Source organism: Drosophila ficusphila, unplaced genomic scaffold (genome assembly GCF_018152265.1).
Source record: "Drosophila ficusphila isolate 14025-0441.05 unplaced genomic scaffold, ASM1815226v1 contig_791, whole genome shotgun sequence".
NCBI classification, from domain to species: Eukaryota; Metazoa; Arthropoda; class Insecta; order Diptera; family Drosophilidae; genus Drosophila; species Drosophila ficusphila.
The window spans coordinates 26,331,091-26,345,471 of NW_025064737.1; the positions used below are offsets into that span (position 1 = coordinate 26,331,091).

The 14,381-nt window shown below is 45.9% G+C and overlaps 2 protein-coding genes across 2 annotated transcripts in view; one reads left to right on the plus strand and one right to left on the minus strand.

Annotated features, from left to right (window-relative positions):
* On the plus strand, positions 1–8,561 carry LOC108099486 (UPF0676 protein C1494.01). Its single transcript, XM_017203046.2, has 6 exons — positions 1–277; positions 1,542–1,841; positions 6,299–6,414; positions 6,712–7,464; positions 7,921–8,105; positions 8,200–8,561. The coding sequence occupies exons 2-6, from the start codon at positions 1,757–1,759 to the stop codon at positions 8,267–8,269; spliced, it is 1,209 nt and encodes a 402-aa protein (XP_017058535.1). The 5' UTR covers positions 1–277; positions 1,542–1,756; the 3' UTR covers positions 8,270–8,561.
* The window catches only part of LOC108099485 (octopamine receptor beta-1R), a 25,155-nt gene continuing 19,160 nt past the window's right edge, over positions 8,387–14,381 (minus strand). Inside the window, exons 5-8 of the mRNA XM_017203045.2 lie at positions 13,814–13,950; positions 13,576–13,758; positions 13,074–13,227; positions 8,387–11,551 (exon numbers count right to left, since the gene is read on the minus strand). Coding sequence (XP_017058534.1) covers positions 11,288–11,551; positions 13,074–13,227; positions 13,576–13,758; positions 13,814–13,950 — 738 coding nt within the window. The 3' untranslated portion in view covers positions 8,387–11,287. The remainder of the gene's footprint in view (positions 11,552–13,073; positions 13,228–13,575; positions 13,759–13,813; positions 13,951–14,381) is intronic.

Here is a 14,381-nt window from a genome sequence, read left to right on the forward strand (position 1 = left end):
GCGAAGATCGCGGATCGCGGATAGCGAATGTTTTGAGGCAGACGCCGTTCCTCTCTGCGCTAGTTCAGGTGTATCTAGGTTAAATTCGCGAGTGGAGTGTGTTACAAAATGATGGAAAGTGTGCAAAAAAGGCATCAGAAAGCGATCCGAAAATTGACTAACTAGATTGTTGGCCAACTGCCGTGCTGTGCTGTCGATTCATCGATTCGTGGATTCGGGTCTGGTGTTCGTTGATGAAAAGCGAAACCTGTGCGAAAAAAGAAAGCGAGTTTTCACTGTAAGCAATCCCCTCGGTGTAAATCACAATTTTTAGCTGAGCAGGCGCTTCGTCGAGTGGCTTGGGAGTGTTCGTTTCTGCCAACGCTTACTCACACCCAAAGACCCCTCCCCAACCAACCAACCTTCCATCCATCCATCGATCCATCCGTCCAACCAACCGTCCAACCTTCCCTCGAAAACCGATTTCAAGCAGACTGGCAGACTCAGACTTTGTCCGTCCGGCATTTCCTGAAGCCAGAAGCCGCTTGGCAACAGCGATCGGTCGACGATCGGTCGCTCAGCTGGCTGCTTAGGGGGTGAAAAGGCAGAAAGGAGGGCTCACACCTGAGTCCGAGTGCCGTTAGGCGGCAAACGGGATCTGCCAGATACGAGATACAAGATACAAGATACAATGTGCAATATACAATATACAAGGTACAAGGCACAATGCAAAAGATACAGACGCACACCGCAACCAGAGTATCTGTATCTGGCTCGCATGTAGATACTTATTTCCATTCGTGTGTGCCCGGCTGGCCACGTTAATAGCCACCTCAAATATTGCAAAAGCAAACCGAGACGACTACCTGTTGACGGCATTGGATAGTCTCAACTTTCGGCCGATTGGCTATAATCCGTCAGCAGTAAGCCGGAGTACCAACTGTGCGTTCTGTGAGTACTGACTGTACGGGAAGGTAAGGTGGGAGGGAACTCCTCCCCCAGAACGACAAGTGCTAATTTAGTTATCACAATTTTTGATTTGATTAAATTTTATCTAATTGCGACGCACATGCTTACACCCTTCGCAATCAGTTGGTTTTTGCAAAATAAAATCGTAAACCGAGGCGAATTGTGGCCAGTTGGCTGCGATAAGCGCCGGAACCCAGAACTTGGTACTTGGAGCTTGGAAAGCGAGTGGTTTAGTCCGTCGAAGAAGATTGCTCGATCGCCCCTCGTCCGCCACGCGCCCTTCTAAAATCCGCAGTCCCCAGCCCCAATCACCAATCCCCCAATTCAATCAGCCGTTCGTTTTTCGGATCGTATTGGATCGCAAACCTCCTCCACTCTGCTCTCCCCTCATTTTACCACTGCTGCTGTCGAAGCGTTTGCTCGCCAGCCAAACAAAAACAATAGCCGTTGCAAAAACAAAATACGAAACTTAAACTCAAACAAAAACAAAGACACTCGGTTGCGCGATTTGAATGTTTGTTTGTTTTTTTTTCGCTCTGTCGTGTCGGCATAACCAGTCTAATAATCGAATTCTGTGCGTTGCTGTCATTCAGTTTTATTTAGTCAGCCATCGCTGGAAGTGCACTTCGTCCCGGCTTCCCGCTCTCCGCTCCCCGGAGTCCCAAGTGCCCAGTTTGTGATAAAGCCAGAGCGAGCACAAGTGCGGCGAGTGTTCGATCGCTCCGCCCGATCGAGGAACCAAAGAACTTTAGACGGCCAAGACCCTCTGGAAATCAGAAGAACACAAGAACACAGCCACTCGCGCAAAATGATAAAAACAAAGAGCAGCGACGACAAGCTCGACACGCTCCTCTCGCGCAGCGTGGTTCCGATCATCGATCTCGCCCACTGTGGTAAGTACTCCCCCCCTGGAAGCCCCTAGAGTCCCCCATTGAGCTTCCCCATGCTGAGCCACCCATTTTGATTTCCATTCCGGGCTGATCAACTCGTTGCTAGGCGGCCATTTCAGCCAGCGTTCGTGCACGGAGAAGAAACGCGGCACCCGGCCATCAATGGGAAGTTTTCCATTCAAAAATAACACTTATCTGTGACATACACATCACAGAAAAAAATTAAAACGATCGGGGAGTTCCCACCTCGATAAATTCTATTCTCAGTCGAATTTCGTGTGAAATAAAACTCATGCCCACAGAAATAAACACAAAGAGTCCATTCGAACTTTGTTACTCGCAAAACTTATAACTTTTTTCGGGTGTAGATTTGAATTTTAACTGCTATGTTAATATTGACAATAACCGCCGCAAAATCATAGGTCATACCAAACTATTTTATCTTAAAACTTATGTTTGCTTTGTGCTTATTAAAAGCCACTCAGTGGAATTCCCAAGAAAACCTTGTATTAAAACAAAAAAGAAAAAGAATAATATAAAATCTTAAAGAATTTTATGATTCATCGAAAGAATTCCGCACAAGCTATTAAAATTTAAAATATTTTAAAATTAAATATAGCGCTTTTGTTTGGCTTTCATTTCCCTGTATATGCATTTCAATTTCACATTTATAATTAAGTGATAGGAATTGTACAGAACTGATATGATTATTTTAGTATCAGGTACAAAAATAAACAATCAGTTTATTTTGGTTATGTTATGTTTTTTCCCCGTGTACTTTAAAACTCCGCAGTCAGCTGGGCCTAATTGAGTACAGACTTCACTGAGTCATCGACAAATCTGTTGGGGTGACTATTTCCAATTGTTCAGGGCTACCAGGGATCCCTCGGTTAATTGCAGTTACCTAATTTACTACAACTACGTCGTAGTTAATTATAAGTAATTATTGACTTGTGCACCCGACACCTGATCTTTGGCAGCTGAGCTTTTCCGAGAATACAAGTATGCAATGCCAATGGAGAGGGGAAATCTGACTGAGAAGTTACACAGAACATATAGTACACCTTATCGCCCAAAGTCAACTAATTGAAAGTAGATAGTTAATCTATGAAGTGCCTTAATGGAACACTTCTGTGTGTTTAAACCAACCAGTATCACGCTCTTGAAGCCTGATATTTCGGTGCGATTTCTTGGTGTCATAAATCATGAGTAATTCGCAAGTGATTGCTTCTAAATCAGCACTGGTTAAGATTTAAAATTATAATTTTATTATGCATTGTAATCTACTGCTGTGCAATATTTCAAACTTATAAATATTTATAAACATAGGTTGCATTAAATAGGAATATTGTTGTATGGTGCATTTTGTAATACCTTTTATTTATTTATTTACATTGCTAAGAATCTCAATACCTTCTTTGGATTGCCTCCACCCTTCCAGCAGATTTAATGGCTCTGTTTGTTCTTCGGCGTTTCTTGCGCTCTTCGTGGCCACACCGAAATTTTCCATTTACCCATTTGGGAGCCGTTCCCATTGTGTTAACTGGGTCTCTGCCGATACGTGACACAGTTTCTCCTCGGTCGTAATGCAGCGCCCGCTTATCTGGTAATCGCGGGTTTCACTCGAGTACAGTGGGCCCTGGCCTTGGCGGGAAGCACTCCCCCTTCTCGACCTTCTCGCCCCGCGGAGCCATTGACCCCCAGAGCGGCTAGAAGCAATTAAATCGCTGCCTTGCGGCCGCTTTGTGTCAACGGAACTTCAATTGGATCGCTTCTCTCCATTGTTTTGTTTCGTTTGCCTTTGCTTAGTTTTTTGTGGGTTCCGAGCTCGAGAGGTTTTTGGACTACATTTAATGTCGAAGTGGATGTGTGAGTGAAGCAATGCTTCAATTTCCATGGGGAAGGGGACCCAATGTCACTGTAGTCAGTGCGGAAACCCAAACAAAACGCATCAAAATATTTACAATTATCCCAGTTGCGAGTTGCGAGTTACGAAACCAGATTTTGTTGTGATTGCAATGAGTTACTTTACTCGTGAGCTGGCTGGTTGCAGCTTTGTTTACGCACTGCCGGTGACCAGTTGGCCGCTCGGAGCTACCAGTTTGGAAACGGCCAGTGACGCATCTGATTTGGGGCCGATCTGGGGATTCACTCTCAGGCGTCATCGGTGCGGCGGACCTCGCCTTGTTTACTCGGAAATAACAAGCGGTGCTACCCGAATCCGAGGCACCAACGCCGCCAGGCAGTCAAGTCGAGCATGTTAAGTAGTTGGACTTGGCTCAGCCGATCGAAACCAGCTCAAACCTGTTGGTTCTTGGATCGGCTGACGTGCCTGGCGCTTTGTTTAATGGCCACAATCGCGTTTTGCCAGCTTGTCTCTCTCTTTCGACATATAAATATGTATATATATATAGGTAGAAATCGCCAGCTCGATTTCTCTTGACCCCGCCAATTGGCCAAGCCAGCTTCGCTTCCAAATGAATTGAGTTCTCTTGACAAATCTAATTGACAGGTGGCCAAACAAACTGGCAACCTCCACACAGCGATGCTAAGTTTTATTCATAGTCGATAATTTTATTCCGGCCAATTACCTCGATGCCGTTGACTTCTGTCCGCAAATTTCAGTGGCATTGAAATTATTTTTCCATTAGCCCGACATCTGCAGTAGGGGAACCCTCTTCCCCGTTCAACATTTAAGCCCATTTCCAATAGCCGCAATTCAGTTTTCTATAAATAATTTATACTGCACAGCCATATTTCTCGGCGAAAATTCCGCAACTAAATTGCCACATATATACGAGCTCAAATGGGTCTATAAATATTGAATTGAATTAATTCAACCGAGGGACTCAAGTGGCGAATTTGGGATCTACTTGTGGATTATGTTCAAGGGGTTATTCCCGCATGAGTATATGGAAATTCCAACAGCTATACAATGCAAACAATTAAACAAAAAAATATATATGTTCCACTGACACAATTATTCAAATTGTTAACTGTGGGTTAGGTTTTCTCGAAGTGTAGGAAGAGTTCATTCCCAACTGCAATTAAATTACAAGCATACAGAATCAAATGGCGCTGAGCACAAACAATAGAAATTCTTAACGCGTGCCCGCAATTTATGTGCGACCATAAATGCATAAAGCCAATCAATTTCGACGATAAATTTGTACAACAGCGCCGATCAAATAGGAAACACAATAAAACAAGGGGAAAACAAGTCGAAACGTCGCTAGATTCTGGCAGCGAGGCGATCCCATTCGCGGGATGGCTGATCTTCAATAGACTTGGCCTCCTCTCCTCTGGCGAACCGAGTGAACATACTGACTCAATTAGCTAAATTAGCGACAAGTTAGCACTGACAACTAGCTGGCCGAGAGGCAGAAAACGCAAAAGGCAAATTGAAAAGCGACTCGCATCCCAATTGCCGCCTAATTGAATTGCATGCCAGCGAAAACCGCACGGAAAGCGATCCAAACAATAACAGAAAACTAAATCAAACTGATGAAAACGAAAGGCGATCCGCTGGTGGCGTCAATTGGAATCACTCGGATCGCCCGACTGACCTCTCATTCCACTCATCTCATCTGGTTCCCCGTTGGGCAAAAACAACAAAAAACCGATCTTTTCCCGCCTGACGACCGAAAGCTACTGAGTTATCTCCGCCGGAATGCCGATAAGCGGGCGTAATTGTTATTACTTGCGAAATTCTGGAAATTCTACGGGCCTTATCAGCCGGCGAGGCAGTGCGTCACTGGCCAAATCGGGAGCTGAGGGCAGCAAGGTGCCTCCATCCAGTAGTGCCTGGGGTGGCTATTTATAGATTGCGCATACGCCCGGTGGGACACGGTGTAATTACTTTGCATTCCCCGGTTTCATTCATGACTCGTACCCCTATTAACTTACTCACTCATCGGCGGGGTCTCCGGAAAGGGGTTCCTTCCTCCCTTCCTCCAGATCGGAAACAATCTTTGGCAGGGTGGAGCACCATTCTCGCCACTTCCGCTGCGGCTTTTCCGCAAATTTTCTGCTTAATTTTCCGCTGTGCATTGTCAATGCCGCCACCTTCGTTCCGCCGCGTTCGAATTGATTGCATTTACCTTTATTGCACGGCGTTGTATTGCACATTATCGAGCTCGCCTTTGTTGCCGATTTGGGGTTCCAAGTACCCGATTATATCACCTCACCGAGGGACTTACGTGTGTAACGCCTCTTAGCCACACTTCTCAATGGGCCATGACATTCAAATCGAGGGCCAAGTGCTCGCGAGCCAGCTATTTATTGCCCCCGGCGATTGAGTGTACAATCTGCCCATACTTTATGATGGCCGGGCTGCAAACAGTTCGCAGAAGCCATAAACAGCGACCACAAACCAATTAGCGGCTGAGTGGCAGTTCCGCTGGCCATTCCCACGCCCACTCTGCCGAATCGCACCTAATCCCGACTTCTCTCTGTTCCAGGTATCGAGGAGGTGCCGGTCAAGTCCGTGGTCAACCGCGTGGGCCACCAGCTGAAGAAGGCGCTCTCCGAGAAGGGAATGGCGCTGCTGGTCAACCACGGAATATCAGATGAGAAGGTAAGCAAATTAAGGGGTTTTTTGAAATTAATACCAATATTAAAGAGGCGAAAATACCCCCACGTTATTTGAAATCCATAACGTAATAAATAAACCAGCAATCATAAAGAAATCTCAGTATACTATCAAACTGATAGGAGTAGAAACTAATAGTTTATATTCCCGGGGGAGCCATATCTCCAGAGATTAGTAAACAGTGGAATGTCAAGGCTAATTTATTGAATATTGGGAATATGAAAGCGTGTGCTGATTTTTCGATAGTCACACTAATCAAAAGTTTTTTTACCTCTGAAACAGCTCAAGACTGCCTGGGATCACCTGGATGACTTCGTGGACCTCCCGCCAGATGTGAAACAGCACTACATCCGCACGGATGGCGACAAACACGGCTATGTGAGTCGTGGGCAGCAGCGCTTCGATGGAAAGGCGCCAGAACTAAGACACGCCTTTAACATCAGCACGCTGAACGCCCAGAATCTGCCGGAGGAGCCGCTGCCCGGGTTCGCGGACCACATCAGCACCCTGGCCACGGACTTCAAGGCGCTGGCCAGCTTCATCCTGCAGGCGCTGGCCGTCTCCCTGGACATCCCGCACACCTTCTTCCTGGAGAAGCACTCGCACATGCTGTCCGGCGACCACGACAACATGAGCTCCCTGCGCATGCTCTACTACCCGCCCATCGTGGACGACGAGCCCGGCCAGAACGACGTGATCAAGGGCCGCTGCCAGTACAGCTACCAGCGCTGCCTGTCCAACCAGCCGGACTTCCGGCCGGAGCACAATCCCCGCGACGAGGACGACTGCAACGAGGTGGACGGGCCCAACGGTCAGCTCTTCGAGCACAAGCTAGGCAGCGGGGCCGTCATCCAGTGTCCCCCGCACGTCGACTACGGCACCTTCACCCTGCTCTCCCAGGACTCCGAGGGCGGGCTGGAGGTGAAGCTGCCCGGCAGCGAGAAGTGGAACCGCGTGGGCCACCTGCCCGGCTCCATTCTGGTCAACTGCGGCGAGATCCTGAATATCTGGACTCAGCAGAGATATCCCGCATTGGTAAGTATTCACAAAATAACTTTAAATTAAAATATAGAATTTATTTATGTTCCTCATTGATAAAAAAAAGTGTTCAAGTCTCAATGAATTATTTACACCGCTCGTTTGAAACAGTTCTCAAACTGCTTTTGTTATCACTGCTAAAAGCAAGTAAATACTACTATTGTTTTTAGCACAGCTGTATTTGTTTGCTTATCCCAAAAAGCAGTTGAAAACAAAACAACAGCCGCGAATTGGCTTGGCCATATAATTCATTCGAACCGCAAGTTAGTTAGGTAATAAAGCGATTTTAGTGAGGGACTAAAAAGTAAACCGCATTTGAGAAGCTTATTTCCTTTATTGGCTGGTGTCAATGTACGGATTGTGGAGGCCCATCAAGTTTACTGCTTTCCGGCAGGTGTAACCCCTTGAAGCTCGGCAAATAAAGTAACTCCCACCTAATCTCTTGCCCCCTAGCAACACCGCGTGGTTATTCCCGAGCAGGAACACATTCGCGCCCGTGGCCGCCACTCGATAGCCTTCTTCTGCCATCCGGACAACATCACCACGATATCGCCGAACGATCTGCCCAATCCGGATGCCAACCAGGACAAGGCTCTGCTCAAGCAGCGAAAGAAGTCCTTCAAGGCGGCGAAAGAAAGGTGGGTTATCGCCCCACTCTAATCGCATTTCCTGTACTAACTCTTGGCTTTCTCTTTGGCTTATCGCCGATTCGCGTGGCCGTAAATTCCGCAGGGTCTACAACGCATATCAGTTGATACAGAAGAAGTTTAGAGATACGTATAGCAGTAACAACCACTCATAACGTCGAACCCCGAGCGTCGAGCCATCCATCGCATCTCTACCTGAACCGGAGTGAAGTTCGTCGAGGAATCGGATGGGGAAAATAAGAGAAAGGCAGCAAAAGCAAAAGCAGATGATCTGATGTTTTGAACCTTTTTATTATTACCTTTACTTTTATTCCATACGATTGTAATTGCTTCATTTCATTAATTTATATGTATCGCGTACTATATACAATACATGCATACACCGTAAACATATCCCTCTGTATAATAAATATATATGTATAATTTAATATAGTGTCCACTGAAAAACGCACATGTTAACATTTACTTAAGTCGAGGGTTTCGCCTAACTTTTTGCTCGTGAAACGCGGAAGTTCGACGAGTACGAGTATCTGAGTACGTTTCCGAAATTGACCGACAATCGACCACAGGACCGTGCTAGCTGTTTGTTTTTCTCGATTTCATGATTTGTTGACTTGTAAATATTTTCCACAATTTAATTAACATTCTCCGCTGTTGTCACTTCTGTTTGCATTTCATATTTAATGGCGTGTGGCCGAGTTACGTATGAATATATGAATTTCGCATTAATTCTTAATTGCCTTGATGTGGTCTGCTGTTAAAACTCTCTTTTATTTGCTCGCTTTACATTGCACTGATTTCAACTATTCACATGCATAATACATACAATATTTAACAATTATTCGACTACCTTTATGATTAGACACTCAGTTTGTTACAAAATAAGCTTCAGCTCAGCGTTTCTGTTGGACATTTAATTTGTTTTGGTTTGGCTTCGATTTGAGTGCATCTGAACGATGAATTTGAACTTGAGCCCTTTTCAGCTTTACGAGTATATATTTGTAATAATGGTTTTATTCAAGGTACTCTGTATTCCAACTGGCAACATCCACTGTCAAAAAAGTAGGAAACGAAAATGAATCAGTCGTATAAGATTATAATACAGGCGCTGGCAGAAATAGTTGCTCAAGTCATCGCCATCCGGGGATTTGTCTAGATTGCATCAGGGAGTGACTCGGCAGCATACTTTTACAAGCGACTGTAATCGTCGCGAGCTCTACCTAATTGCCATAATTTAATTATTTACTCTTTCGACGTTTGCATGAACTTTTTAGTTTAGTTTTTTTGCCAACCGAAAGTCACATGCTCCCATCAGTTGACATGCCAATTTGCGGTTAAACTAAATCGTATTTTTGTTAATTACGCCTGTTTTTTTCTGCTGTTATCCAGGTGGTTTACGGACACGTGCCACACTGTTCCGAAAATAAATACCCTAACTTGTGGGTATAGGAGGTGCTTAAACGAGGAAGTACATTTCCAGTTCATTCAGTTTAAAGCACAGCTGCTTTGAAAGTAATATATGCGAGCATTTTAACCAACTAAAGTGGCTTAAGCTTATCGTTTTGCTACTTAATTTATGTCTTTTGTAAGTGACAGTATAATTTGTTTTTGCCAAGCTTGTTTCCTTTTGCACATTCTAGGGAGGTGCATTGCACCTGGAAACACTTGTGGCAACAAAGAAATGACTTTTGTAGCCGAAAATAAATGTGTTCAGGTTATTTTAGTCGAGGATAAGTATTTAGAGAGCATTCGCGCTTTGTACTTTAACTCTGAATCGTTCGACGTTAATTTAGTTAACAATATTTGGCTACATTTCAAATGTTATCATCGCCGCCGACTGCCAACTTTCCGTGGGCGTTCCGCAGTTTAAACAGAGCGTCGAGAGTTAAATAAAGCAAATATTGACAGAAAAGCGGGCCGAGTCCCGCCGACAGAGAAGGCAGATGCTCATTTGTCGACGGCGGTGAGCCCTTAAGCCGGCGCTTTAAATAATGACTGTGAATCGTAGGAAAAGTCGGCGTTTATGCATGTCGTATACTCGTCCTACACTCGTACACTTTTTGCAGCGTTCTGATACTTTGGGCAAACAGTTTTAGCCAGCTTTCCGCTGGAGCACCTTTGATTTATGGGCGCAATGGCTGTGGCGGTGACAAATTCGGCGAGGGGGCGTGGCAGTTGCTGATAACTCCTCCTATTTATCTGCTACTCAACTAAGTTCGAAACGAAAGCGAAAGTCGTTCGGATTGTCCAGGCAAGAGAATAGCGCTAGGAATTAGTCACGGTGGCCCGAAAGATTACAAAACAGTTCTGCGAATGTCAGTTGCATCTACTTGCAGGTGGAGGTACATAGCTACAGGTATATAGTTCGTATATAATGTGTTTATCTGGCGCTAATTCGACTACAACAACAGTGTGGGACTTTGAGTCGGGAAACATCGAAGTTGACGGCTAAGTTGAGGTCTAAGTAGTAGACCCAATGGATATGTTAGTCGTGCTTTAGGCTCTACAAATACGAATGAATCTATTCGGTTATGTATTATGATATATATATACTTTGATTTAAGTTTAATGAACTAGACAATTTTAATGTATTGAACGATCCGAATGACCTGTGTCATTGCAATTCAAAATTAAGTTATTAAACCAATATGAACACTCTGCTACAAAATAGAGTTCAAGCCTGGTTGCGCATTTCCTTCGACTATTTACAAAATGTTCAAATCATTCTATCAAAATCAAAAAACAAGCTCGTACGAAGGAACTGCTCAACCAGGATTGCAACCCACACTGTTTCTCGCAGTGTAACTGTAGCGATTACTTATTTTTGTTGAGTATTATTCCAATCAATAAACATCTAGCGTTTTATATACGTATATCAAACATTCAATTCATATATCTACTTGCATGCGCATTTATAAACACTTCTTTATGAAATTCCTGACTCCGTGACGCGTAAATATGTACGAGTATGTCTATTTGTATTTCAATTCATTTGCACGTCAATTTGCTGTTCTCGAAGGCTCTCTTTTATCTGTGGGATTGTCGTATTGTTGCGGTAGCTATTTATTATTTGTGGTTAAATTCTTTTTCCTCCCCCCTCGAGGAGTGTTTCGAGCTGTCGAGTGATTTGGGTTCTGGACTCTGGATTCTGGAGCAGCTGGAGCAGCCAAGATCTAGTTGGAGTACAGCGGGTGGAGCTGCTGCATCTGGGCATCCGTGGTGGGCGTCACGTTGACGGCGTACTGGCGAGCCCGCATCACGCTCATGTGGATCTCGGAGGAGGCCGTGGAGTTGACGCAGTTGGGCAGCTCGGCGGACCCGGATCCGGCCCGGTTGCCGTTGGTGCCCCGCCGGCTGGGGCCACCGAACTCCAGATCGAGGTCGTTGTCCCTTCCCCTCCCGCGGCGGCAGAAGTAGAAGGCGTAGGGGAAGAGGCTCTGGAGGGGAGAAACGATTCAGTGAAACTATCAGTGGGGTCGACAACCCGGGAATTTGCTTTTAGTACGCTATTAGTTAATAGAGTTAGCTCGCTACTGTACAGCACTCAGAGGTTAAGCATACGCCGCGTGGGACGGGCGACAATCCACAGGGGAGGGGAGGCGGGGGGTGGTGGTTTTAGGTGGCGGCACATGTCTGTGACAATTTGGTTTCACACAAGAACAAAAACAAAAGCAAAAGCAAGGGATAAAAGGAGCTGGGAAAAAGACAACAAAAAACAGTCTCACAAAAAAATGCTAAACGAAATGAAAGGCCGCGCATTCGTATAAAAAAAGGGACGAACGAGGACCCTCTGTGTGCGAGTGTGTGTGTGCGAGTTTGTGTGTGTGTGTTTGTGTTTTCGGTGTGTCAAAGTGTGCAGCATAAAAGGGCGAATTTTTAGAGAGAAAAGAATAACATTTCATCATCAGCATTTACGCTTGTGTGGATCAGGTGTGGGATTCTGGCTGTGTGGGTGTGCAGCTGTGTGGGTGTGCTGCTGTGTAGTGGGTGAGCATACGCATACACATACAGAAGAGGTTCAGTTTTAATTTAAATATTACGTTTTCTGTTCTGTTTGCTGTTGCATACTTTGGCGCGCTTAGCTTTTGTTGGGCCATAGGCAACGAATCAGCGCAGCAAGCGCCAGCTGTGCGTGGAAATGGAAACGGAAACGAAAACGAAAACGGAAGAGAGATGGTAGATGGCAGTATTTGTGGTAAGTGGTAAGCAGAATGTTCAAGCGATTAGAAGGCCCAAACCCACAAGCCGTGACTGAGTTGTTGCTACAGAGACAGAGGCATAGAGAGCAGGCACAGGCACAGGCACAGGCAGAGCAGAGGAGCAGAAGAGCTGAAGAGCAGAAGAGCGAAGAGTCGTGCAGAGCTACCAGTTCTTCAGGCAGAGGAGAAGCTATTTTTCTTGCTTAGCAACCAGATGAAGAAGCATTTCAATCAGCTAAAATGAACGAACGCTACGCTTTCTACGCCTTCCGCCGAGCACAGAGCAGCGCAGAGGAAAAACATCTCTGACTTTGATTTTCAATATTAATTTAAGTCTCATTCTTTCAAAGAAATATATCTATATATAATAAATTAGTATTATTTCGTTTCAGTATGCTATTATTTCTAATGAAATGGATAATTTTGAAGATGATTTTTTCTCTGCACTGCCACCACTCCAATAGCTACCAAAATAATTGCTAAACGTGAGCCTCTTCGGTTGGACGAATCTGCTGCCGCGGCCGTGTTGCCGGTTGCCGCCGAAGTGGCTGTTGTGGCCGCCGCCCCTTGAGTGCATTTGTTGGCCCTGTCCTTTGCGACTGCAGCAGGTGCCGCGGCCCTGTACTAAGTCTAAATGGTGCAGAGAGTTCGGTTTCGGTTGCGCGAACAAGCGAGTTGAATAGAATAAAAGTCCCATCAAGATGTCGAAGTCGAAAGCAAATGCAAATGCTCGCCGCCCGCTCGGCCAGCCGCAACTCACCTTGAGGGTCTTCTTGAAGGCGGCCCTGAAGTCGCGGTTGAAGTACGCATAAATAATGGGGTTCAGGGCCGAGTTGAAGTAGCCGATCCAGAACAGGATGCCGACGAGGAGGCGCGGAGTGATGCAGCTATCGCACAGCGAGGACACGATGTACCTGCCAATCAATTAGGGAAGCGGAAGGGTTAGTTTGAATTTCAAAGTAGCCTGTGAAGCCTGTGAAAGATTTATGGGCAATTCCGGGCAATACCGAAACATTGAAAAATAATAAATTCAAATATGTAAACTACTTGTTCCGATTGATTTAAGTTCTCTTCAGAATTTAAACTTTATAAAGAAAGGCAGCTGGCTTGTGTAAATTCCCCAATAATCAGTAGACACGTTTGGCCTCATCTGCCAGCTTCAAAATGAGCTCGAAGCCCGCGTTAATTAAGTGCTTGGCAGCACCACGCCCACAGTTTATTAGCGAGACTTCCGCCTAATTTGGCCATTACTTGATACGCACCAGAGGAAGAACGGCAGCCAGCAGATGAGGAAGGCGCTCATGATGATGCCCAGGGTGCGGGCGGCCTTCCGCTCCCGCCGCATCGTCGAGATGGTCGACTGCTCCACCTGGATGCTGGGGCGCGGCTTGGGAATTTGGCTAATCTGCAGATGCTTCTCGAGCAGCAGGGCGGCCACCTTGGATCTGCGGACACACAAGTAATTAGCGCTAATTGGCGGCCGGCCGAATGGATGGTTACCTGTAGACGAGTCGCTCCTGCCGGTCGGCCTCCTGGTAAATGCGGTAGTACATCGAGAGCATCACGATGCCCGGGATCCAGAAGCTCATCGAGGAGCTCACGATGGCGTAGGCCTTGTTCACTTTGAACTCGCAGATCTGGAACGGAATGCGAGTGTTCGTATACTCGTATACTCAATTAGAGACTGTCGATAAATCAAAACGGACACTGACCAATGCAGTGGCGGGTCTAATGGAGCGTAATGCCGGCAATTGGCAAGCGCTGCTGGCGGGCAACGTTGCGTATGAGCAATGCGATTACTGCACTGCCAAGTGCGGCAATAAAAACTCAATTACTGCGTGCATTAGCGCGCTGGCTCGACAAAGGCCACCCGCAGACTTCTAATCAGATTTACGGCCTTCTTCGCTGACAGTTATTAGCATAAACAAGTTGAACTAATTAAAGCCCGCCCACGCGACTGCTAATGTATGCAAAGGACTTCTCCTCCTCCTCCGAAGGCAGGTAGAAACGCCAAAAATTATGCGCAGCCTGTGCTGCTAGAACCGAAACGGAATCACCCACGTTTATT

What these genes read in the sequence shown, in the direction of transcription:
- LOC108099486 (XM_017203046.2), top strand. Translation starts at nt 1,757, where the DNA reads ATGATAAAAACAAAGAGCAGCGACGACAAGCTCGACACGCTCCTCTCG. An exon ending in CATCGATCTCGCCCACTGTG is followed by an intron (nt 1,842 to 6,298) that starts GTAAGTACTCCC and finishes TCTCTGTTCCAG; the next exon opens with GTATCGAGGAGGTGCCGGTC. An exon ending in AGCAGAGATATCCCGCATTG is followed by an intron (nt 7,465 to 7,920) that starts GTAAGTATTCAC and finishes CTTGCCCCCTAG; the next exon opens with CAACACCGCGTGGTTATTCC.